Source organism: Euphorbia lathyris, chromosome 2 (genome assembly GCF_963576675.1).
Source record: "Euphorbia lathyris chromosome 2, ddEupLath1.1, whole genome shotgun sequence".
Lineage (NCBI taxonomy): Eukaryota > Viridiplantae > Streptophyta > Magnoliopsida > Malpighiales > Euphorbiaceae > Euphorbia > Euphorbia lathyris.
Window position 1 is genome coordinate 27,570,700 of NC_088911.1, and position 25,808 is coordinate 27,596,507.

Below are 25,808 nucleotides of genomic sequence, written 5' to 3' on the forward strand. Positions count from 1 at the left end.
TATTTTTTAATCATAAAAAAAAAATTAAAATTAAAATGAGAAACCGGAAGCTAGCCTTCCGGTTTCTTTGCAAAATGAAACCGGAAGGTTGGCTTCCGGTTTCGCTCCGGTTAAACCAGCCCCACAGTGGGCATAAAGTTTAACCGGATCCTTTATATGGTTAAAATTTCATTTTAAGCTCCATTTTAAGCCAAAATCCAAAAAAGTTCTGCCTCATCACCCTTTGATGTATATATAAGCTTATCTATCTACTATTATCTCTTGAGCTTGGAGATAATTAATTAGTGGGATAAAGTGTAAAATATTTTTAATTGACAGTCAGGAACAATTTTATCCTGAACGTTTAAAGTGATGCAATTTCTTACGCAACACAATTTATAGAGCTAGCACACTTGACACAATACGAACTAATCCGCTTGACACAATTATTATTTTTGCATCATTATATCATACATAATTATATGAAATATATAAATCAAACATTACACGATTATAATACGATACCCATTTTAACACTTCTAAACATTAATTGTTCACTCCACAAAAGTCAACATAACACGATTATAATATGATACCCATATTAATTGGTGACATTTTGATTGGTTGTTCAACTGTGTTAGTAACACAATAAATAGTTTCAACATAACTGATGTTTTGAAAAATCTGATGTGACTTAAATAATGACGAAGCAAACTCATTTCTATAAGAGTAAAACTGACATTTTACAAAGTAAATTTAAACTTTAAAAAAAATTGATAAAAACAAATATAAACTTTATCGCTAAATTAAATAAATTCGACTTCATCTTTTTCGTAAGAAATATTTTAATATTATCATAATACTCAAAATTGTAAATTAATTTTACCTTATTTTAGGAAATATCATATGTAATTTATATAATTATTTACTTAGAAAAAATAAAACTCAATTTGAGAGAACCCGAATTCCTCGAATAAATATTTCTTGTCACATATGAAATGGACTGAATCATAAAGGAGCGATTAAAATCCTGCTGCACTTGTTAGAGTTCTCACAAGTGAGAGCCAATATAATTCATCTCAGCCCATTTGTGGACTTGAGACTTTGCCCAAACTTTTTTGCATAAAACAAGAAGAAAACACAGGACTAAATGCATTTAATCAGCAAATATGAACATTTCAATTTGAAACATGTGAGGGGTAAAAAGAAAAGTTGTTCACAGGTTGGGTTGGGTTTAAAATTTGAACAAGGAAACTCAGCCACATGTTAGTGCAGAAAAATAAAAGAAAAGCAAACAAATTTCTTCCATTGTTTAAAGAATAGCTAGACGAGACTATCAAAAAGAATAGCTGACCAGTTGGTATTTGGAGAATCGAAAGCCGTCTTCTCCGATCCGAGCAGTGCTTGTGAAACTGCCAACCTTCCCTTCTCTTTCCTATTGGCAAGCCATTGAAGATAGATGCAAAACTTGTTCCCTTTTCTGTCTTCTTCATGTGTATAACTTAAGTGCTCTACAATTGTGATTCTTGTGCTTCAGTGTTTAGCACAAAGCTGGGAAATGCTACTGTTACGTCCCTGAAAAAATGGCAAACTACAATTAACACAAAAAAAAAGAAGAAAAATTGCAGTTGAAACACAAAAACCAACTACACTTTTCAGAAAGCGACTGTCAATGCAGTAGCAAAGAAGATACTAAGCATTATTATTCACATTTGAAACCATTAAGCATAGCCACGAAACCAGACCCAGATATTTTATATAATGACAACAAAATAAAACATGAAAAGAAGCAAAAACAGTAATCTGATCTGATTGCAAAGAAGCATGATTTCAATACAGAAGTAAAAGATGGTTAATTGAAAAATAAGTTTTCATTGTAAGTTTTTAGATTACATTAAATAAGGTAGTGTCATGTTCTTTAGGAGCGATGGATTCCTCGCCACATATTCTTCCCACTCTTCTTGATCAATCCGTCCATCGCCTTTTGTATCGGCCTCATTGAATGTCTGAATAACAGACAAAGCAGAGATAATAAACATCAAAATATGCAAATCAGATTCTTCCAATAGAGTATAATCTCACATTTCCCCGGTTAAAGCAATATTTCCCCGGTTCACTTTACAAAATGTTGGCCACAACCTATTTAAATAAAGGAAGAAGGTAAAAAAATAAATAAATATACTCTAACGTTTATATCTAGAAACAATTTTATCTCTGGAATTTAAAATGATACAATTTTACTTTTACCATTGGCAGTCAAGAGTATTTTTACCTCTAACATTGTCGAGTTGGATCAATTTTAAAAATAATTCATCAAATTGTCTTCTGGTTCTGAATATTGTCATCTACACTTCACATATGAGTCATTTTATTACTCATTAGTGATAGATCATAAATATATAATTACACGTGAAAAAAATTTAAAAAAAGTATACTATCTATCTTACGAGTTGGACAAAAAAAATCAAAATATTTTGCCGAATTAATAAATATTAACCTCCAATTTTATTATTAAATCGCAGAAAATATGAATTTTTTTTTAAAACGAACCGATATATAATTGGTGCAGAATAAGGAACAAAATACATGTGTTTTACAATAATGTTTGAAATTGATCCAATTTGTCAATTTTACAGGTAAAATTGTTCACTACAAAAAAAAGGATTTATTGTGACGAAAAATTCCGTCAGAACATATACTTATTTTGTCACAATATACATATAGTGACTAAATATTTTGTCACAAACTTCGTTGCAATAAGCTCGTCTCAATAAGTTTCTTGTGACGAAATTGTAGTTTGTCTCCATTATTAAGATCATTTTGAGACAAAATTTCATTCGTCACCTTTGCGGTATATATTGTGACCAATAATTAGTCACGACATCGATTATATTTCGTTGCTACTAGATTATATTAGTCACAAAATGTTAGTTGGTTGGACAAATGTTTAATACCTATTGTGACAAAATTTGTTAATATGACAAAAGAATATTTGTTACAATTAATTTATTATTAAAATGTGACCAATGCAATATTTGTTACAATTTATTTAATATATTGTGATTAGTGCATCGTCATCAATTGTGTGATTTTTTTTAACAAGTTAGATGTTCTGGTCATAAGTTTTTTGCTTTAAAACTTAATTATTCATTTTATATATCAAGCTAATGAATATAATATCATATCTCAAGACTCAATCCAATATTCTATTAATCCACAATAGAAAAATGTACATTATCAACGATAGAAAAGCCACTAATTTAATTACAATGAAGAACACCAGATGTTTATAAGAAACAGTAAATCTAAAAATAATATCCAACTTTAATTTTGAGACAGTAGTTTTGCGAAATTGTTGCTGCTGCTCCAATTTAGAATACTCTTGGTGCCTCGAGATCATCCTGAAAGCAACAAAAAAGTAAACTATAACCCATCTAATAAGTATACAAGGAAAGCTTTTTAATAAGTTAATAACAAATTTTCTACATCCAGAAGACATGAACTGCTGTCTAAATTGTTAAATATCCAAAGGATGAACAAAATCTAACAACTGAGAAAAAAATAACAATTCATGATCTTAAATATATGGTACAATAAACACAGGATGACAAAGGATTGAAGATTTTTAGTTGGAGAAAAGCATCATGGAGAAAAAAGATATCATTGACCGTACAGAAAGTTTCCTATAGTGAGTAGTAATAGAAACTTTTTTTCCTTGATTACTTGACGAATCAACTAAATATAAAAGCTAATAGAAACAACTACGAAACATCATAAACAATTCATAATCATAACACATAAAATTACGCTTAAATAAGAGGTTGCATATACAGGAGGCCTGGATTCAATTATTTTGCTAGTGCGGATTGGTCATTGACGCTGAATTGAAAAACCACATTTGTTTTGCCAATTTTACACCTACAGCTAGAGAACTATCAAACTGAATATAAATATATAATATAACACATCCCCCTGCAGAAATAATTTCATTCTTCATTTCTATTTCTAGATAGCATCACATATATTAGAGTACCTTGCTTTAATATCAATAGCTATCTCACAATTGCATAAAGTCAATGCTTGAAACAACTAATTGAATTGAGTAATTTTTGTGTCATATTTAGCAAAGTGGTAAATTCGTAACTGATAAATCAGAGCCAGACTATCCTTTTAAAAGCAAATTTTCATATCAGGCTATAGAAACCATTTAACAGAGTTATCAAACTTCAATTTTTTTGTTAGACCTAGTCTAAACTTGTCAAGAAAATATTTCCTCATTCTCATGTCAGCTCATGACAATTAAAATACTAGAAAAAACACAAGTTTTTATAATAAAAATTGGGATAAGGTACCAAAATAGGCCTATGGTTTTGGGGGAAGTATCAATTTAGGTCTCGAGAACAGATTGGACACGTCATTTCTATTACTCCGTTAAGTTTTGATTTCTCCCTCCACGTATAATCGATAGAACTTAACGGAGTAATGTCAACGTCGTGTTTCGTTCCATTATCGAGGCCTAAATTGGTACCTTTTTTTAAAGGTCTATATTAGTGTTATTTTTTACGTGGAGCCTAAATTGATACTTCCCTAACAACCATAGACCTATTTTAGTACCTTATCATTTGACACAATCAAATTAACAAGACCATATGACATGTTACAGAAAATTAAGATATGCAATCTAGAATTGGCGAGTGTTGCGGGTGTTAGTATTTGCTGGATCAAATTCATTTGTACATCCGCCATACCAAAACCATCCCCTTATTCACATAAACCAGTAACAGTGCACACAAGATCAACAGATATAATAGGAAAATTTACCAGAAAATTTTGAATAATAGTAATGTCAATGTACCCAAAATATTGAAAAATAATAACATGCTGCATACCTTGATATAGAAATTGCCGTCTACTTCTTGAACTAGGGATAAACGTTGAACCAAATTTGTCACTAGTTTTTTTCTGAGTCTACAACATACAACAAATATCAATTTCAATTAAAATAGTTTAGGGTGGAAACAAAACCAAATTTCAAATAACGAAAAACATAAAACATTATCTAATTTGAGAGTTTACTGTATGGAAGAAGCAGCCTTGGCAGCTCTATAAGCTTCAGGAGCGGTACTCTATAAACGATGGAGAATTAATTGCAGCATTCTCTCAAATGGCACCGTATTGCAAAAATCTGAAACCCTACTCAGACCAGAGCAATAAATTGAAAAAACCCAATTTATAAATACCCAAATCATACGGATAACATTTACATTAACAAACCTGAAATTCTATTGGGTATGAAGAAGTGAGTAGAGACTTCAATTAGACACCATAACATCAACAATGGCTGACAGAGCTACAATGTTGGTCTTTCAGAAAATTTACGGATCTGAAATTGATATTCACAGAGACGGATAAGGATAAAGAGCAAGGGGAAAACAGAATGGAAGAAGGTAGAAATAGGAAGTGGTGGCAAGAGTTGGTGGCCGGAGAAGAAGCAAAGGTGGGAGATGGGTTTGGTTATAGGGTTTCTGATATGAAAGGGGAAAGTGAGGGGTCGCCAGAGAGATGAGTTTAATTTCTGTTATCCACTTGTTTTATATTTAGGTTTCATTTTGTTAATGAATTTCGTCTTTTCCTTTTCTTTTCCAATAGAGAAAATAATAGATATATAGTTATAATTTTGAAACATATTGTGACCACACACTATTTCTTGCCATAGTCACTAATATCATAATAAAATTAAAAATCGATGATATATGTTGTTGTAACAAAATTATTTTGTCATAATAGTATTAATTTTTTAGAGACAAAATAATAGTCTCCATATATGTTTACAATTTTAATCCAAAAATATTATGTCATATATATTGCTACGAAATAGTAGTGACAAATTGATTTCGTTCCAAAATATACGTATAGTGACAACATTTTGTCAAAATAAGTATTTCATCACAATCTTTTGTATCTAGATTAATTATTGTGACAAATAATTTATTTTGTCACAATAACCATATTTATTGTGACAAAAATACTTTCGTTACAACAGAATTAGTCATAATATCATGATTTTTTTGTAGTGGTTATTTCCTTCGAATATTAAGAGTAAAATTGCACTATTTTACATGTTAAGAGTAAAATTACTCTTGGCTAAAAACGTTAGATGTGTTTTTGCTACTTATCCCTTAAATAAATCACCATATTTCTAAAACCAGGATGAAAAAATTGTGATCGATTGATTTATCTATTGCTATTGTTGATAGATAACACATGTTAATTAATTTTTTTAATCAAATATTTTTTAATTTTTATTTGGAATAAAAGACACTCTCTCCGTTTCATATTACATGTCGTTTTAGAGAGTTGCATAGAAATTAAGGATATTAAAAAATATACATTATTGTCCCTTATTTATTGATTCCACTATTTATTCATTCTATAATAAATCTATTATTCTAATCAACATATAAAATGACTTAATGTGTACTAATCATATAAAATAGCATGTATAATGAAACAAAAAAAAAATCTCTAAAAAGACATAATATGAAACAGAGGTAGTAAAAAGTAATGGGAAAATTATATAGAAATTCATATTTTAAAAACTATTTACAATTATATCAGATTTTAATTTTGAATTATGTCAAACTAGTAAAATCAGTGTTTTTAATTTTAATTTTGAATTTTGTACTTAATTATGATATTCATGTATTTGACCCATACATGAATATCATAATTAAGTATAAAATTACAACTAAGTCATATCACCAAAATTAATTCTTAATATGTCATTTTTCTCTATATATTATGATTTTACACCATAGTTTAAAAATTCTAGACTCCAATTCATAAATCATAAACCCTAGAAAATATATTCTAGACTTCTAATTTATAAATTCTAATCTTTAAAATATATTAAAAGTAGATATAATTCAAAATTATGATTTGACATAGTTGTAAATAGTTTTTCAAAGATGAATTTCTATGTAATTTTCCCTTCATGTATTTCACCAAAACTAAATTCTTAAGATGAAACCATAACCGACATTTAGTTCTTACTTTGATATTCGTCCATTTTAAGAGTCATGACGTGGCCCATGATCAAGATGAATGCACTAATTAGGTAAACACTTCCCTATGTCTACCTACTACTCTGTATCATTTCCGGTTCCTAAACTATGAGGTTGAGTTTTGTAGACCATAAAATTTTGACAACTTTTTGGGTAAAATACTTTCAATTGTCAATTATTTGAGAGCTACGCCCATATTTTATTATCAACTCAAAAATTAAAGCTGTGTTTCTTACGGTACCATTACTTAAAAATAAATGCCAAAATTACTTAACAAATTACTCCATCTTTATAAAATGATATCATTTGATATTTTGACATATAAATTAAAAAAATTATTACAAAAATAGTTATTATAATATTTAAAATATAATATTGTTTTTCAGAGAAAATATAATATAAAATTTACTAATGTTTTTTAGAAAAGAAAAAGAAAAACTACAAACATATGCCATAAACCAAGTGTTGATCATCATTAATATAATGCATGCAGTACATTAAAACGTGATACAAAATTTTCATTCAGTTTTATGATTCTGTTTTACAGGTATGTCTGAAGGTCTTTTACGATATGTCTCTCAGCTTCTAAAATCTAGCTAATCAATCAAGAAAACGAATGAATGATAGTAATAGAACCTGACATAAATCCAACCGCTATCATAAACACTCTTCATAATGAAATAGAGGCTCTAGGGTTCACTCAAGAAAGTCGAACAAATGCCAATATCGACAACAAAACCACCCAACCAAGCTCTTTGCCAATCCCCAATTAAGTCTTTTACCGGAATCATGCTTAAGTTTTCCTTACACGCACCATCTTTATTTTTATCTGATTTAACCTTCACTCATACCAAGAGTTGCCACTTAAACTAGGTTAGATCTCTAGAATGAGATTGATTCAAACGATATGTAAAGTCCTCATATTCAATAGACTTCATCATCAATCCAAATTTGAACAACTAAGAGGACATATAGATCAATTTCAACACATATTCTTGCCAAATAGCCCCTTGAGGCCTTGGCTTTATTTTTTCCACTCAATGGTGTTAGCACTAGCCAACATAAGGTCTTCCTCATGGCACTGCATTTGTAAATCTCCAAATCTATACCATGGTTGAATCAACAAGTGCTCTAGAAGGTCTAAAATTAGGCGACGATGTGCGAACCATCAAGTAATGCTCCGGACGATTCATGGGCCACTGTGCATCACCTTCTCTCTATTAGTCGACTTGCAAATTTAGACCATGTGTCTATAAGGGTATGCTGAATGATAAGAAAACGACTCTGGTAGGACTTCCACCTAGGTTCGATTCCCGTTGTCGTTGTTGGAGTCCTCATAGATGGAGAAATATGTATGTCTTCTCATAAATCCTTCTACGACCTTGAGGCTTTCCCTAACCCTGGACAGGAGTTACCCCTCATCGCCCCTAAACTTTAATGAATAATAACAAAAAAAAACTTGACCATATGATACTCATACCCTACATCCATCGTGTCCACATCCACGATAGGTTTTCATAACTCCATAGCTCGATTCTTCAAAGGAATATAGCCAATATTGCAATTTCCAGCCCAACAACTTCAGAATAAACGCATCCTTCCAAGGTTGAACCATATTTTCCTTGAGTTGTGGCGCAATGGCTATTCTCAGTTTGAAACGATGATCATCGTCATTGAAATAAACATTAAGCACAATTCTAAAAAAGATTATATATATATATAATTATACAGAAGCAGTAAAAAGTTAGCATTTCAATTTGAATTCTCAAGTTGAAGCACGCAAATTAAGGCCATCCAACAATTTACAAATCCATTGACAATGGAACTTCCTAGTAATACATTACTACAGGGACAGTTAGCAGAAGAAAAGATGCAAACATTTTGTTAGTGAATTCCTCAGTATACATGTAAATATGCTGCTTTCAAGAATAGCCCCTTCCATGTTAGGAGGCATTCTTCTTCAAGTTGTGAAACTCTCATCTTCCCCCTTTCTTTTTTCTTGGTTGAGCAAGCCACTGAAGAGAGATGCATAACTGTTTCTGTTATAGTCTTCTTCTTCATAGGTGAGTGTCTTAACTGGTTTACAGTTGCGATTCTTGTGCTTCAGAGTTTAGCACAAAGCTCGGAAACGCTAGAGTTATGTCCCTGAAATCGCAACAAGTTAAATCAACAAAAACAGCAGATTCTTTAACATGAAAGTAGTCCGAATGTTATATCTCATGGGGCATTCAATGTAAGTTTTAAAGCTTAATTAGGATATTTACATTAAATAAGGCAGCGTCATGTTTTTTAGGAGCGATGGATTCTTTAGGGCGTATTCTTCCCACTCTTCTTGATCAATCCTCCCATCACCCTTTATATCTGCCTCATTAAATGTCTGAATAATAGACATGAACATCAAAATCAGAAATCAAAGTGAGAACCCTCAAGAAGAGTGTACATCACATTGCATAATGCATACCTTGTCTACAATTGTTTCAATAATATCAGCAGATAAAACCAGATCAGATTCCTTCAATAAAGCCAATACCATCTCCTTCAACTGCAAATGATAGCATCAGAAAGCATGCATACCACATTTAATTCCCACAAATTGATATAACATCAGCAAATAAAAAAAGTCCTCCAGGAAGTCTCATCAATTCCTGAAGTCCCTAGAACTTAGAAAATAAAGTAGAGGTCTTCTAGAAATTAGACATGTGCAAGTGCAACAGAAAATTATACATGCAATCACATAAATAAAAGAAACTCATGAGGTTTGGCTATTTTTGCTTACATTCATGGGTGATATAATCACAGTGAGGAAATCTCACTTTTAAACCAAGTGTCTAACTCTCAAATCCCATAAGGCTATTACACCAAAAGCTCACACATGTGCCTTTACAAGTTCCAAAACTCCCATCGCAAATAAACAAACAAACTGCTTGGATGAAGGTTTGACATGGTTCATTAAAGGGAGGGGAGGGGAGGTTATTTAGTGAACCTCCAGATCCCACCAATTTGGTGGGACTGAAATTGGGGTTATTTCAAGGTTTTCTAACCTTCATTTAACTCCGATTTAACCATCACCCCCATTTAAACTCCTTCCCAAGCAAGGTTAGGAAAATAACCTCCCTTTAATTAACCTCCTCTAACCCCAAAATAAGCAGACCCAAAAGTATAATCCATTTCCTAATAGGATTCAATTTGTAGAGGAAATTCCTATTCTAATTAAGAAAACTAAATAAGATATTAGGCATACCTTAACAATATCATAGCCAGGTATGTCAGTCAGCAAGAATAATCCAACCTCATATTGTTGGTGTTAACTGTTACCATTTAATTAAGGGTTCAAAACCTATGAATTAGATTATGTGGATAAAAAAGACAAAATTGAAGCACAAAAGATAAAGCAGCATGTTAATGAAATTAGGATTACTTGAATTAGCACAAATTTCAAATAGCAAGATGAAGAGCAACATGAAATCACAGCAAAAAGGGGAAAATTTATTAACAGAATGCACCTCCTCACGCTCAATGTAACCAGTGTGCCTCAGATCATACAGTTTGAATGCACCTGCCACGTTAAGTTACACATTAACTATCTTTCAATGGAAAATGTGGTGAAGGAATTGGAGGTTACAAAACTTGGTAGAATGCGCAGTATATGGTTTCTTACATTTTATTTTAACTGCATCAGGAGTTTTTGGGTGAAAGACACTCAATGAATGGACAAATTCTCCAAACTCAATACGCCCATTGCGTTTCACATAAAAAAGATCGAATATCTGCAATAATTGAAAAGGATATATGAAGTATATCTTTCCATTGTATATATCATGATGTTGAATGATTTTGAAGACAAAGCAGAAAATCCAATTTCAAACTACTGCAATAGAATTTTATAGTTAGTTATTGTTCTTTGATAAACAGGCATGGACAAGCTGTACAAGTAATTTTCATATTGGTTGTGATGGGTTCCACTCTTAAAAAAATCCCTAATCATGTAGCAGATTATGAGATCGGAGATGAAAATTATCAGCACATACCCTGTCTGCAAAGAGGTTCTGCTTCTTACTGTTTCTGAAAAGGGCAAATTGAAGTTCTTCCTATTTACCAGAAGAAGTGGCATATATCAGTTGAGAAGCTGAATTCGATACATTTGGGGAAATCATTCTGTAAGGAAATGAAATTACAAGGTGATAGGAGAGAACATACCTTGTGAATAGACCCATCTTCAACTATGGAACTGCTTAGCCTCTTATATAATTCATACAAGGAATCTATGTCATTTATCGAAACTGTCAAAACAAAACCAACATAATTTAGTTATCTAGCTTACAATCTATTGCTTAACTAAAGCTTTCAAGAAGATAAATTATATACGAAAGCAACTTGAACCAAATCAAAACAATTTTGGATCATACAAGGTGTTTGAGAAGCAAGCAGATGAAAATTCTCCGACTCTTTACTGCAAAATTTGTTTAATTGGGACAATTGTCCTGATCATGAAACATGAAGCAGAGTGAGAAATTGGGAGGAAAAAAGAGTTGCTGCTCTGATGATATGCATTAAGACGAAGGTCCTCCTTTTGGGAGATTTGTTTTCTTCCCCAATAAACGGTTGTGAGCTGTGGGCCCTTTTCATTTTGAGCTCCATTTTACTTGGCCCAGTTTTAAAATCTTCTGGTCAAATGTGTCGCAAGTTCACAACCGTTTTTTTTTTTTTTTTTTTTTTTTTTTGCAAAAAGCATATTTAAGCCTCTGAACTTTATCTGTTTTAAGGATCAAGTCCCTGATCAATTATTTTTCCATATTGAGCCCCTAAACATTGATTTTGTTATGGTTTAGGCCCTTATTTAACTTTTTTGTCGAGTTTAGGAGATGAGAAGATCGATTTGGCAATTCTAATATTGAAAATCACAAAATGGGAGAGAAGAAAATCGAGTTTGGAAGAATATACTGAAAATTAATTTTTATAATTTCGTTTTAATTTTTAATTTTTTTATCTCTCATAGTCAAAGAAATCTTTTTTTTATTTGTCCATGTCAACAAGCCGAATCGCTCTAACGATGTATGCAGTCCAAACTCGACAGAAAAGTTAAATAATGGCCAAATCCATAACAAACTCAATGATCAGGGATTCAATGTGGAAAAATAATTGATCAGGGACTCAATCCTTAAAACAGGTAAAGTTCAGAGGCTTAAATATGCTTTTTATTTTATTTTTTTGTCGCATATTTTTACTTTACAAAATTATATCTGAATTTGGGAAAATTAAAATATTATATATATATATATATGGTTTGACATATTTGCAAATAAATGTAGTTTAAAATTTGTAAATAGAGTTTCGTGGTACACAATACCTTAAGTTGAATTTTAATAACAATCTATGGGGCTTTTTTTGTGTTTTAAAAAAATTACATTATAAAAAGACGCACCTTTCAAATCGAATTGGAATCATGTAAAATGAATTTAAAGATTAATTTAGTTTATGATCTTGTTTAGTAAGATTGGATTTTAGGATAAAATTAGAGGTTTAAGCCATTTTTAGAGCTTTTGACTAGTAAAAAAAAAGTTTGAAGCACCTTATTAGGTTCAAACTTCTAATTTTAAAAAATTTAGTTTTACGAGTTTTTTCCATTAACCTATTGTAACATGTATTTTAAAAGTTTTTTTTTTATTATCCCTAATTACTATCGTTACCCGAATAAACATCATTTTGTTCGTTTACTAAAAGTAAACTAATAACATGATACATCTAGCTACATTTTAATGGTAAATGTGAACTAATAAATCTAAGAGATAAAAATCCAATTTAACCCTAATGTTTTAAAGGAAGTGCAATTTGAGTCTTAAAGTTTGAAATATCGCAAATTTAACTCTAACGTTTCCGAGCAACATTAAAAAAATTAGAAAATACTGGTTTGACTGGCATTTAACTGTCATTCTAGACTTTCCAAAAATATAAATTATATCTAAAATATTTAATGTATTCTTAATAAGATTACAAAAATTCTATTAAAAATGTTAATATCCATATCTGTTACGTATAAGTTAATCATAATTTTTTTTTATCAAATTGTAGAATATTTACTGTGTTATTAATATAGTTACAAAAAAACCAACAAAAAATGTACAAAACTGTTTTAATTTATCGACAAACTTATTAAGAAGGTCGATGTGACAGTTAAATCACAATCAAACCAGTTTTTCCAAATTTTCGATAATGCATGGCTAAAATTGATCTTCATTGGAAGCCTTAGGATTAAATTTATACCATTTCATACGTTAGGGCTGAATCTATACTTCGCTTGAAACGTTATGGTTAAATGTGGCACTTATCCCCAATCTAAATTTGCTGTAAATCATATTACTATTTAAAATTATATGGATTAAAATTAATAAATATATATTTTTTTAAATTTGCGCATAATGCGCTTACATTAAAGAAGAAAGAAAAATTTCTACCAAACCCGAATGCGATTCGAACCCATGACCTCCCTAGTCATAGTTAAGCTCTCAACCACTAGACTAAGAGCTTCACAACTAATAAATATTATTAGAAGCTTTGGAAAAATATGAAATATTAAGTTTTTATTTTAGTATAATTTTAAATTATAAATTAAGTAGTTTATATTAGAAAATATATATTATATATTATATAATATCCAAGTCTAAATTTTTCAAACCTCCTCATGATCATTAGTCTTATTCATTAAGCTTATTCATTTTATTTTAACAATTATTAGATATTAATAATGTAGATTTATATTTAGATAAATATTACTTGGTAGGCAAAGGGTATCCTAAAAGAGAAGGAAATTTGACACCCTACCATAAGATAAGGTATCATCGGATGCAAATCCAAGAGTCTCAAGAAATTTTCAATTATGCTCATTCTTTCTTAAGGAGAGTTGTATTGGGATAGAATTTGAAATTTTGAAGGCATGATGGAACATATTAGAGAAAGTGCCCAAATATTCAATGTAAGATCATATAATAGAATAATTTGTGATGCATTTACATTGCATAACTACATAAGATTAAACAAAGTTCTTGATCTAGCATTTACGATTATAGAGATGAAGATCTCACTTTTATTCATGCAGAAATATTTTCAGATGTTGAGTGTAGTTCCATACAAGAAATTCAATGTACGAGTACCGATGAAAATGATAAAAAGTCCCTAATGACATTACTGATAGTTTAGCGAGAAGTAAACAACGCCAATGTACGTCTTAAAACATTTGTTTTACTTGTATGAATATATGTTTACTATTTTCTCTTTTAAATTTTATGTATTAGTAAAAATCTAAGAATAATTTTAATTATTTAAATATATTTTTATGTATAAATAAAGACATAAGTTATAGCATGTGTATATGACGCTTTTTTAGAAGGTGATTAAGAATATAAACTATTAAAAAATAAAATAATAATTATAAACTATCAATACTTTATTTGTCATTTTACATAAACAGTTAAGTTTTATCAAACATGTTTATACAAATAGCTAATCAAATCACCTAGTTAAATTAGTTGACAAAAAGGTAATCAACTAACAGTTAAACTCTATTTGCCAAACAAGATTCATAAACGGTCAAATTAGTTAAAAGAAAGGTAAAATATTCACCTGATTTCGATTTGGAGAGCTGTATTTTATCAATATTTAAATGTAATTTCTTTTAAAACAAAAATTCCCTTACCGATTGTCAACATTATCAGAACTCAATAACATAATTTAAAATATTGTATTGCAAACTTTTAAACAACAGACCTATATTACACAAACATATATGGCAAACCATAAACATTTTTTTTTTTACTTTACCCTTTGATTTTTTTACAGAAATTTACATTTTTAATTTTTGCATGACTTTGAAAATCTCAAAATAATAATAATAAAGTTTGAACTGAACATTTAAATTCGGAGAGTAAAGCTAATATTAAGAAATAGAGGGAAGGCAGTATAATAAGCAATAATGTTATTCATAGCATAGGAGAGAAAATGATCATTTTCTATTTCCAAGTATTTTTGTGATAACATAAGAGTGAAGAATGAAGCAAAATTTCCTTTGAGATTACAACTAAGTGTAAGTAACCTGACAACAATAGCAGGCGACCAAAATGCCTAGCATAGCTCCAGCTAGGACTTGCGAGGGAGTGTGGCCTAAAAGTTCCTTCAGCTTTCTTTGGCTGATTGGATGCCCTTGAAACAAATCCTCCACTATCATATTCAGAACCTATTTCAGTCCATATAACATGATTTCATTAATATGCATTTCAAAAGGAATCAAAGAAGAAACACATCCACATCCACATGCATTTCATGAATTGTATGCTCCAAATAAAGTTTGATCATGTCCATGAAAAACGACTCCAAATATCCACTCTTTGAACAACATTTTCAAGGTTCAAGTGATGATGAATCCAGCTGCTTAATTTGCAGTTTTAAGTACACAACTTATTATGCAGAGGCTGAATAAGTTAATTCATGCAATTCAATTTCACCATCTTGAGAACATTCTTATGATTGATTTTTGGTTTAATACATCAGAGTCTCCTGTTTTTATTTGTTCAGATTATATGACTACCTCTTGAACTTTGGAAATACTTTATTAGCATTCTGAACTTGCTTAAAATGTCTAGTTAGCTCTCTAAATCCACGTGGCAAAACAAGGAGAGATTTGAACAAGTTAAAACACGTATCACTTTAAGCAAGTTTAAGAGACTAACAGACCATCGTAACTTCAAGCAAGTTTGGAAGTCAATGGGTCCTTATAAGTAAATTCAAAAGGCCAATCGGATAATCTTAAACATATCAAGACAAGTACTTTATTTCTTTGGTATTAGTGACGAATCTAAAATTCACTAATGGAATGTTTGAGGCACCCATGAGTTCTTAATTAATATATTTCCTTTTTGTTGCTTTTGCTAAAAAGAATTTTAAAACTTTATACACTCAGTTTCAATGAATTTTTAGCGACCAATGAGTGCTGAAACTACTCTAACCTCTCTCTCTTGGATCCATCATTATTTGGCATGAATTACAGGTATCCTTGTTGAGAAATTTTGTTCAAGGTTATAATTGAGGCTCATTACTTCTCCTTGTATTTAGTAAGACTGGGCCCTCCTTGTAAATGTATTTAATGAAATTGAACCCAAGAGCACTCTACAAACACCTGGTCAGTTGTGCAGCTATTTCCTAACCCTCTAACCAAAAGCTTCATAAATACTTTACCTACTCCAAACTGTCCACGTGCAACATATCCAGAGAGAATATGAAACTAACGTCTTAAATTCGTTGAGAAAAATATTACTGGTGAAAAGGTTGACCCAACACCTAGTTATATACATAAATCAATCACATATTATGATACTAGAATTAACAAGTCATATGCACGTCATACTGATTTATCTACTTATGCACAATCAATGCTTAGAAAATCTCAGCAATTAATGACAACACCGCATGATATATAATGTTTTATGGATTTCTCTAGAGGAAATAAAGCACTAGTACCGCATGATATATAATGTTTTATGGATTTCTTTAGAGGAAATAAAGCACTAGTCATATATGACTTAAAAGCATCCCCAAACTCATTTGGTAGATTAAGTCTCTAATTTTATTAATCTTTTATTTTTAGTCAAGTTAAACTATCGATTACTAGAAAGGTTAGCTTTAAACATAAAACTCAATTAAGAAAGCGTTATCCATTTTCACATACTTTCGAAATTTCAGTAAATTAGATGTTCACAACTAACTAATTTGATAAAAATAAACTTATGTAATAACAAAAAAATTAAAATAAATGATTACCGGTCCTATCTTATTGAAAAAAAAAAATCAGAGCTTAATCCACCAAAATCCAAAATTACTCATCATGCTTTTGCTATCATATATCCGTGCCCAACAGGTTTGCATGACTTTTTGAGCATCAATGGAAGAATAATAAATTCAACAATATTGAATAGTGTTCTACTTAGGTTCCAATCTTCTAACAGCTATATTCAAATTCTGATATTGAACCATGAAGAAAAGTAAATAATCCAGAAAAGTAAGTCCTTGTTTTACTTTGGATAGAAAAGGTCTAAGAAGCTCTCTTCAAAAGCTAGAATTTAGCATAAAATTTATGCCAAATATGAATCCAAAAATTCTAAATCAATCACAACTTCAGCTATCCTATTCCTACCTAGAAAAAGGATTGTCATTTTTTGACACACTATTTACAACGACAAATTCTTAAGTTTGACACTATTATTATTTCTATTACATTTATATATACTTATGTGAAATAACACAATTGTAACTCTGTTTGAACCCCTATCTAGAAGAAACTAAATGGAAACAGAACGAGCCAAAGTTAAATATAAATCCAAAGTACATAGGACCACTGAAAAAATTCCCCCAAGGTTTGAAAAAACAAGAAAAACATTGCAAATTCTAGAAATCTACGCATTACGCTTCAAATGCACATAAAACAAAATAATAGAACACCAATTTTCACTCAAACAATAACGAATGCTTAAAGAAAAGAAATAAAATAATACCTCGGCTTGCATCCCAGCATGACGCCTAACACCGATTGCATCGTACATAACAATAAGGCTGAAACCTAAACATACTGGAAACAATGAATCAGAAACGCCATGACAAAGAGCTACAGATGTTGTCAAAGCAGTGCACAAAGCCGAATGTGAAGACGGCATTCCTCCGGAGGCAAACATTATTCTCAAATCCCATTTTCTCTCCACAAAGAAATTCAGAATCACCTTTACTGATTGAGCCACGAACCACGCAACGAATCCCGAAATAAATGTCGGATTACCTGCTAATGTCGATACAAAAGGACTGAATCGGACTTTAGCGTTCGTCGTTATACTCAATAAAGTCACACCTAAAGATCCACTCTGCAAAAAATCGCCGTTACAATCATTCATTGCCTTCTCCGATTCCTCCCGGTACGCTTGCAGCTGAGAAACCCATTTTTTGGTCTGCGAAGAAGCTACGCGTTTGACGCGTTGCAAGATTGGGACAATAATCAATAAAGGAGTTAAAAAGAAGGTGTTATTCTTACGATTCGATTTAGGAAATTGCGGATTTGAAGGACTCTTACAAGAGAAACAGATTGGAGAAGTTCTAAATTTGATTATAGGAGTGAACTTGAAAAATGAAAAGTTTTTCGGAGCGGAATATTGAGTCGGAGGATTTGAAGGATAAAAATAGAAAGAACTGAAACAAGGTTTAAAGGTTAGAGAATCCATGAGCAGTATGGTTGAGTTCAGTCTGCATTTCAGGGGAGAAGACTAGAGAAGGAACCAGAAAATATTTGGGAGCCGTATAAACACTACACTATGCAAAGGATTGATTGGCTTGTTACAATAGGAGTTAGGAGTTTTAGTTGAGTGTGAATGATTAGCCCTTGGTTTATCATATTATAACGAATATGCCATTTGAGGAATATATTTTTATTTATTTGAACTGACATTTCACGTATTCGGGGAAACGAATATACTTTGTTGCTTTGAATTATGCTTGCTTTTATATGGCAAAATATTAAGATGAACAAAATTTCTAAGAAAAAGAAAATCGGACATTGTGGACGTGGTTACAATGCCAATGGGGAAAAATCTCAATTCAAGTAGTTGACTTCTGCTTGTCCATCGTATTCATATTTGATGGATGGTTGGAGTTTGGAGCAAAGCTAGTTCGCAAAGTAATTGAGTCCGCTTGTGAAACCTAAGCTCAGTCCGAGTTGGTTTTAAAATAGGCTCATGATATTAGCGAGTCCAATGTGAATTTTTTCAAGTTTGAGAACTTGATTAAATTTTTAGTTAATATATATATATTTTTTTAATTTTTAATTTAAAATAAAATAATTAATGATCACAGAAAAGAATTAGTAATTGATTCGGGAATCTAACTCTTAACTAGTCACAATAAAATCTATAAAAAAAACCTTAATAATTGTTTTAAGGTTTTTGTTAATTCGAAAATTAGAAATTTAAAGTTCAAAATACAAATTCTAAAGATTTATTTGCTTCTCCCTCCCCAAACTCTTTATCTCTACTTTGATATTTACACAAGTAGCACTAGTAACTATGGTTCATTTGCAACCCCGCCGATCACAAGCCCATATGGGATCTGTGAATTTGTCTTATCCGATTACCATTACTAGCTACTATTCTTAGAGCTCGGTCAATACTAAATGATTGTTTGTTTATAAATCTTTTAAATTAATGTGTATGTTATAAGACTTCTATTTTATTTTATTTTGTTTTTCATGCTACTTATTTTATACATGTATGATGAATCTAATATAGTTTGGCTCGAGATTTTTAATGAATCAATACCGAATAATCAAATCAACAAGTTTTCTGGATCTATCTTAAGGAATTAAGACAATCAAACAACAAACACAAACGAGTGATAACAACTAATCCAAAGAATTAAAAACAATGAAATGAGATCTAACCTTATACATTTGGAAACATAATTTAGGTGAAGTTCGGGGGCATGTGACTTTTCTAGTGTGAGAAGCTCTCACTTCTCTCCTCCTTTCTTCCCTCTTCTTCAAAGTTCATCTCCATTTTCTTTCATCTTCTCTTTTTTCTTTCATTTTTTCCTTGCTTTTCTCCTAACTCCTTTCTAACCGGATCCATCCCGACTTCCTTCTTCCTCCTCCCATCTATGTTTTAGATTTGCATTTTCTTAGTTTTGTAACTTTAGTTGGTTTGAAATCTATTACTTTTTTTGAAGTTCTTTTCGTCAGATCTACATCTGCTAGCCATACTTCTATCTTTTATCATTGTTTCGGTTTTAGCACAAGCGGAAAAGATTTATCTTATCCGTAGATCTATAGATCTGCGTGGTTGCACAATAGAAACGGACTCAAATCCGAATGTCCGGAGGAGTTTGAAGGATGAAGAACGGATTGCAGCAGTATTTCAACGAGATTCGACTTTCAAGGAGTATATGGTTTCTAGTTTCTTTGTATTGTTTCTACCTTTAATGGTTTTTATTGCTCATTGTAGTCTTTTTTCTTCCTGTAATGGATCTTGTACTGGCACTAGCCTGTATGGGTATGAGGTTTTATTCCTCATTTTTTATGTATCTGTATCTCTGAACTTCCTTATCTAATGAAATGATACCTATTATTTTATCAAAAAAACAAAAAACCTTATACATTTGAATAATTAAATTGAAACCTGAGTGTTTGGCGATTCACAAGTACCTTACCAAAATATTTATTCACGATCAAGATAATATTGCAAGAAAGATGACCCGATCTCTCAAGCTCATAATAAAAATGTCCAAAAGCAAAAAAAATTGACTTTTGTTCATAAAAATATGGGTAATTAATTTATTAGTCTTTATATTTTGACAAAACACACTGTTTAGTCCCTGTATTTTTAAAAACACACGGTAAAGTCCCTAACATTTTTCTCGATGAACTGTTTAGTCTCTAACGTTTTTCTCGGTGAACTGTTTAGTCCCTGCCGTTAGACTCTCATGAAGATTCTGTTAGTCAATTTGGATTTGCGTTCTTCTTTTCCTTTATTTTCTTTTCCTTTATTTTCCTTTCCTTTGAACTCTATTGCATCTGAAATCAACTTTGAGTGTTCTTCTTCTTGATTTTCTTCTTAATCGTTCAAATTCGTAAGCATTAGGTCTGTTCTTTTTCTTGTTCTCCATACAAATAGCTTCTTCTTCTAAATTGAATTTCCTCTACTGAAATTTGAAGGTAAATAGTAAAGGGTAATTTAGTCATTTCCGAATTCATAAACGGTAAAAAATCTAACAAACAGACGGAAGAACTAAACAGTTCACTAGGAAAAAGGTTAGAGACCTTACCATGTGTTTTTGAAAATACAGGGACTAAACAGTGTGTTTTGTCAAAATATAATGACTAATAAATTAATTACTCTAAAAATATTGATATTCAAATGATGAAAAATACAAGCCTTTATATAGGCTACAAAATAAACCTAAACCTAAACTGATAAGGAAAACAGTGAAGTTGAATCTTGTTCACCAAGCTAAAAGAAATCATAATTAGATAAGAAATATTGAATTATTGCTAATTAAGCATGAAATCCGTTTTTGTACTTTGGACTCCAATTTCAGCTCACTAATTAACATTATTTGGGTCTCTTAATTAGCTAGAAATAAGTCTAATTAAACCTATATGGCTAGAGCATTAATTTTAATGAGTTTCAATGGGTTTTGCACATGTCAAACACATGCAAGACTAAAGCGTCTTTTAAAACATGGTCAATCTTTTTACATATCACTATTATGGGTTTGGTTTGAATATAATACAAAACTAGTTTTTGGCCCGTGTGATGCACGGATTCTTTTTTAGCATAAAAATATTAAAATTTTATTGATAATTTAATAATTAAAATTAATGATATCGATTTTTTTTCTAAATTAATTTTTATTATTCTATTTTCATAATATATTAAATTAGCTTAATTAATAAAGCAAAAAGATATTATTTCATATTTTTATTTCCACATAAAATTACATAAAATGAAGGATCTGTTTTTATCCTCTATTTAATGAAGGATCTGTTTTTCTTCAATTTAGTTGAAAAAATTTATTTTTTAAGTTCACATCAATAAATAAACAATTGCAAAATGGTAGGCTATATAATAAACTGATATAGAAGCAATCTATATTGCATTGTAATATACTGATATAGAAGCAACCAATCATCAAGAGAAACTATATTCAATATAGATAAAAAAATTAAATCTCAATAAATATTTAATCATGGAAGTTTTCAAGTTTATTCCAACACCAAGGAAACGCACTCCATCCTTCAATTTAGGTACAATATAAGTATAGTTTCACACCTTAGCAACATGTATTTCTACACATTTGATTGATTTTCAGGTTGATGAATACAACTAAATAAATGTTTGATGCTCAACCAAGAGATTTCCCATCAATCCAGGATCTAGATCCATAAGAACCTTCAAAATATCCAACACGTTTTGAGCAACAAAAAAAAATGAAGTAGGAGTAATAGAGAGATACTCCACTATCTGCATAAAATGGAAGCCATACTCCACTATCAGCCAAGCCAAAAAAATGATAAGATGATAACATTTTGATAACTTGCCGGATCCGATTTGATATTCTCTGCCAGAGTTACCTGCAAAACAGAACCGGAGACAGGATCTCCGGGAAAACTCTCCGACGATCAAGTCAGTTTTTGTAAGAAGGTTGGTAATTTGACAATAGTATTGCGGGAAAAATTGTGAGCGTACCTTTTTCCCTCGTTCTTAAGGCCTTTTATAGGTGTTTTTTAGGTAACCGCCGAGGGCGGTTACTCCTTAGTGGGCCACGTTCTGAGGGCGGTTCCCCCTTTTTAGGGCATGTCCCTTTCGTGACTTTCATGGCAACGAACGTGGTTCTGAGTGGGAGTCTTGATGCTCCGTTTAGGAATTCGGGACGGTTACTCGCTTCACCCGTTTCCGCTTATTCGGGTCCCATTCGGGGCGGTTACTCGCTGCGCCCGCTTCCTTTATTCGGGTCTCATCCGATCTTAGACCATAGGTCTAAGTATGGGCTGGGCCTGCGAAATGAGTATGACCCGGTTTAGCCTCGCGGGTCATCACATGCCTCCCCTTTAGTTTGATACAAGAGCCTTTTAGGGTCTGTTCATAGGGGACGCTTCGTTTTCGCTTGTCTATTCAAAATTCAAAAACTTGTGAATTTTTTCTCTTTCGTTATTTCTTTTCCGGCGTCATCTTTTCCGGCGTTGACCTCTTATTTCCGTCATTTCTCTGTGTTGTCTTTCCCATGTAAGTTTTCCTCTTCATAATTTGTACCTCGTTCGGCTTTTTACTTCTGTTTATTTCTTTTCCTCAACATGTCGAACCCCGACCTTGACTTCGCACCGTTCGATGAGAGCTACGTCCGCGAGGTTTCTCATGAAGTTGATGAGATGGTTGATGAAGTTTCAACCAGTTCTCATGGGTCTGATTCCCACCCCACTGACTTCCTCCACCTGGCGAATACAACCGACGAGGGTCTAGGTTTTGACCCTAAGAAGTTGATTCTGCCACCTGTCCCAACCCCCCGTTTGTTACCAAAGAGGGACAGGTCGGGAAGCCTAGTTTGTCGCGAGACCATTGAGGATTTGCGGGTGCAATATCCTTGGCTCCAAGGTCTCGAGACCATCATTCCCGGGGAGGATAGAGGATCGGGCGATTACCCAAAGGGGTATTTCACCATTTTCATCGCCCAGATTATCTGCGGCTTCACTTATCCGCTGGCGGATGAGATTGCTTCCATCCTCAGCGGTTACGGAATCGCACCCGGGCAGTTACATCCAAATGGATGGGCCGACTTGACCCTGGATAAATTTTTGGCGGATTGTTTGGAGGTTCATTTCTCGCTTAAAATTTTCTCCAAGCTTCATCATTTCAAGAGTTCGGCGGGGTATTTCACTTTCATCCGCCAGAGCGGATACTATGGTTTTGACGAGAAACTGAACAAGATCCGCGAGTGGGATCGCTCTTACTTTTTTATCAAGTTTAATGAGGGAAATCCGAACTTCCTTCGCCATTGGGGCCGGCCCAATGTGAAGAGTTTGAACTTCGGTTATCCCAGCGAGGAAGCATCCGCCGTCATCAAGTTCCTGAAGAGTACCCCTCCTTTTGTATGGACATATGATCAGGCCTTCCATATGCTAAGGAGCCGAGTAGCGATTGCCTACCGCGAGGGGGATCGCGTGGTCTATATCCCTTATTGCGTTTTTGTACAAGGTACTTTTTATTTCCAAGTTGATGATTTCTTTTAACCCTTTGCAGGGGTGATCCTTTATCTCAAATCGCTGCAGATCGGGAGGCTAAAGCCTTAGCGAGAAGGAAGAAGCGGATGGCGGGAACCGCCTCCGTTGTAGGGGCGGATTCTTCTGGAGGAACGATTCTTTCCATTGAGGCGGCTTCTCCTGTAAGGGCCTCCGTTTCACAAGGTCCCGCTTCTGCCTCCGAGGATCTTCCTTTGACGAGGAAGCGGAAGATAAGTGCGGATACAGAGTCTTCTCGTCCCAAGAAGAAGAACACCTCCGTGTCCCTTACTGTTGGCGGTACACCCGTATCCGCCTCATCCAAAGGAAAGAGCAGTACCCCAATTCATGAGGTATCATGATCTATTCCCTCTTTCTATATTGCTACTTTTTTCCTCATGAGCTATCTGCTGTTCTCTTGATATTTTTCTTTACGCCTTTGCAGCCAATTCCCGACATCAGCGGATGGTGGACTAGGACCTTTGGCATGGCCGTGAGTTTTTCTTGCAAGGACATTGTCTCTTCCATATGCAATGTCCTCGGGCGGCTTCCCTCTGCTTCCCGTGTGCGCGAACAAGTACCGCTCCCTACCGCTGTGGAGGGGATCGAGAAGCGTTCTGTAGAGGTATATTGTTGCTTGTCATTCTCTTTCAAGGATCTTGCGTCCATTGTAACCGCCTATTTCTATTCGCCCTTTTTTATTCGTGAGCCGTCTTATATGCAGATTATCAATTTCGCTGAGGGCATTCTCCGAAGGGATGCCGAGCGAGCCAAGGAGTTGGAAGGTCTTGGTACTGAATTGGCGACTCAGAAGTCGCTTTATGATGATGTCCAAGGGAAGGTGAAGGTCCTAGAAGGCCCCCTTCAGAAGGCTGTGAGCGAGAAGGAGGAGGCTCTTAAATCTCTTCAGGCTAAGTCCGATGAGCTGCGAAAGGCCCTCGATGATCTAGCTGATTCCAAGGAGACACAAAAGAAGAGGGCTGAGGAAATTCTGGCTGAAGACGGTGCCCGCATCTACTGGTATGGGGAGCGGATTCATGCCGCTTATGAGCATGGACATCAGGGTCTCGTACTTAACCGCCCCAAGGTTCCCATCCCTGAAAAGGATTTAACTGAGAAGTGGGACAAGCTGGAAGCCGAGGATGCTGATATGGATGAGGTACTCCTCTTAGATTGGAAGAGTTTTCAGGAATCTCCAATTATCGGCGAGATCCCTACCCAGAATGCGGAAGAAGGGGCACCGCAGGACATCTCTCAGCCTGAGCAAGAGGTACCGCCCTCTGAAGCAGTTATTGATTCGAGGGTTGAGGATTTGCTTGAAGTAGATCCGCCCACTGGAGGAGATGAGGGAGTCGCTGGAGGCGAGGAAAGCAATAGGGGTGAAGGAGAGGAAGCCGTAGCATAGTTTAATTTATATTTGGACTTTTTGTATGTAACAAACTGCCCGTATATATTAATTTTCTTTCACTTGCCGCTTTGCCTTGCCTATACGTGCGATTATTGTCACTTTATTTTCATGTATGATCCTTGCCTTTTGCCGACTTCATACTTGTAATTCTTCATAGTAATTTTTACTTTCGCTAGGGTGGCCAAACCCTTTTTGCAATTTTTGAGTACTCGTTTATTCGCTTAATTTTATGCCTTACTCTATTATTTTTCTTTCGAAAATAATATAATCATAAGGTTAATCATAAGGTTTTGCGAGTGATGCGTAATCATGCATCCGCCTTTCTTTAATAGGCAACACATTTATGTGTTTTTTGAGTTTAACCCTAAGGGTTTTGCGAGTGATGCGTAATCATGCATCCGCCTTTCTTTAATAGGCAACACATTTATGTGTTTTTTGAGTTTAACCCTAAGGGTTTTGCGAGTGATGCGTAATCATGCATCCGCCTTTCTTTAATAGGCAACACATTTATGTGTTTTTAAGAACAATCCGCATTCGGGCGTAACATATTGAATAAATGTAATAA

General features: G+C 33.0%; 2 protein-coding genes and 1 long non-coding RNA gene across 3 annotated transcripts; all 3 read right to left on the minus strand.

The window, feature by feature from the left end:
• Positions 1–3,169: 3,169 nt before the first annotated feature.
• LOC136220473 (uncharacterized) lies at positions 3,170–5,581 on the minus strand. Its single transcript, XR_010684534.1, has 4 exons — positions 5,254–5,581; positions 5,056–5,172; positions 4,869–4,947; positions 3,170–3,380 (listed from the first exon to the last, which is right to left on the minus strand). It is a non-coding gene; the product is annotated as an uncharacterized lncRNA (long non-coding RNA).
• Positions 5,582–8,775: 3,194 nt separating this feature from the next.
• Positions 8,776–13,259, minus strand: LOC136216781 (calcineurin B-like protein 7). The gene is made up of 9 exons (XM_066003342.1): positions 13,232–13,259; positions 11,450–11,524; positions 11,241–11,323; positions 11,072–11,131; positions 10,702–10,810; positions 10,547–10,599; positions 9,505–9,585; positions 9,308–9,420; positions 8,776–9,188 (listed from the first exon to the last, which is right to left on the minus strand). Exons 1-9 carry the CDS (start codon positions 13,257–13,259, stop codon positions 9,125–9,127), a joined length of 666 nt encoding a protein of 221 aa, XP_065859414.1. The 3' UTR covers positions 8,776–9,124.
• Positions 13,260–15,000: 1,741 nt separating this feature from the next.
• Positions 15,001–18,409, minus strand: LOC136217558 (uncharacterized). Its single transcript, XM_066004135.1, has 2 exons — positions 17,582–18,409; positions 15,001–15,270 (listed from the first exon to the last, which is right to left on the minus strand). Exons 1-2 carry the CDS (start codon positions 18,293–18,295, stop codon positions 15,115–15,117), a joined length of 870 nt encoding a protein of 289 aa, XP_065860207.1. The 5' UTR covers positions 18,296–18,409; the 3' UTR covers positions 15,001–15,114.
• Between the last annotated feature and the right edge of the window lie 7,399 nt (positions 18,410–25,808).

Excerpts from the sequence above, each read along its gene's own strand:
- LOC136216781 (XM_066003342.1), bottom strand. The coding sequence starts at position 13,259 with ATGCATTATCGAAAATTTGGAAAAACTG. Across the intron at positions 10,600-10,701 it reads TGATGCAGTTAAAATAAAAT|GTGCATTCAAACTGTATGAT; the intron begins GTAAGAAACCAT and ends TTAACGTGGCAG. Across the intron at positions 9,586-10,546 it reads GTTACATTGAGCGTGAGGAG|TTGAAGGAGATGGTATTGGC; the intron begins GTGCATTCTGTT and ends TATCATTTGCAG.
- LOC136217558 (XM_066004135.1), bottom strand. The coding sequence starts at position 18,295 with ATGGATTCTCTAACCTTTAAACCTTGTTTCAGTTCTTTCTATTTTTAT. Across the intron at positions 15,271-17,581 it reads ATGCTGGGATGCAAGCCGAG|GTTCTGAATATGATAGTGGA; the intron begins GTATTATTTTAT and ends GGACTGAAATAG.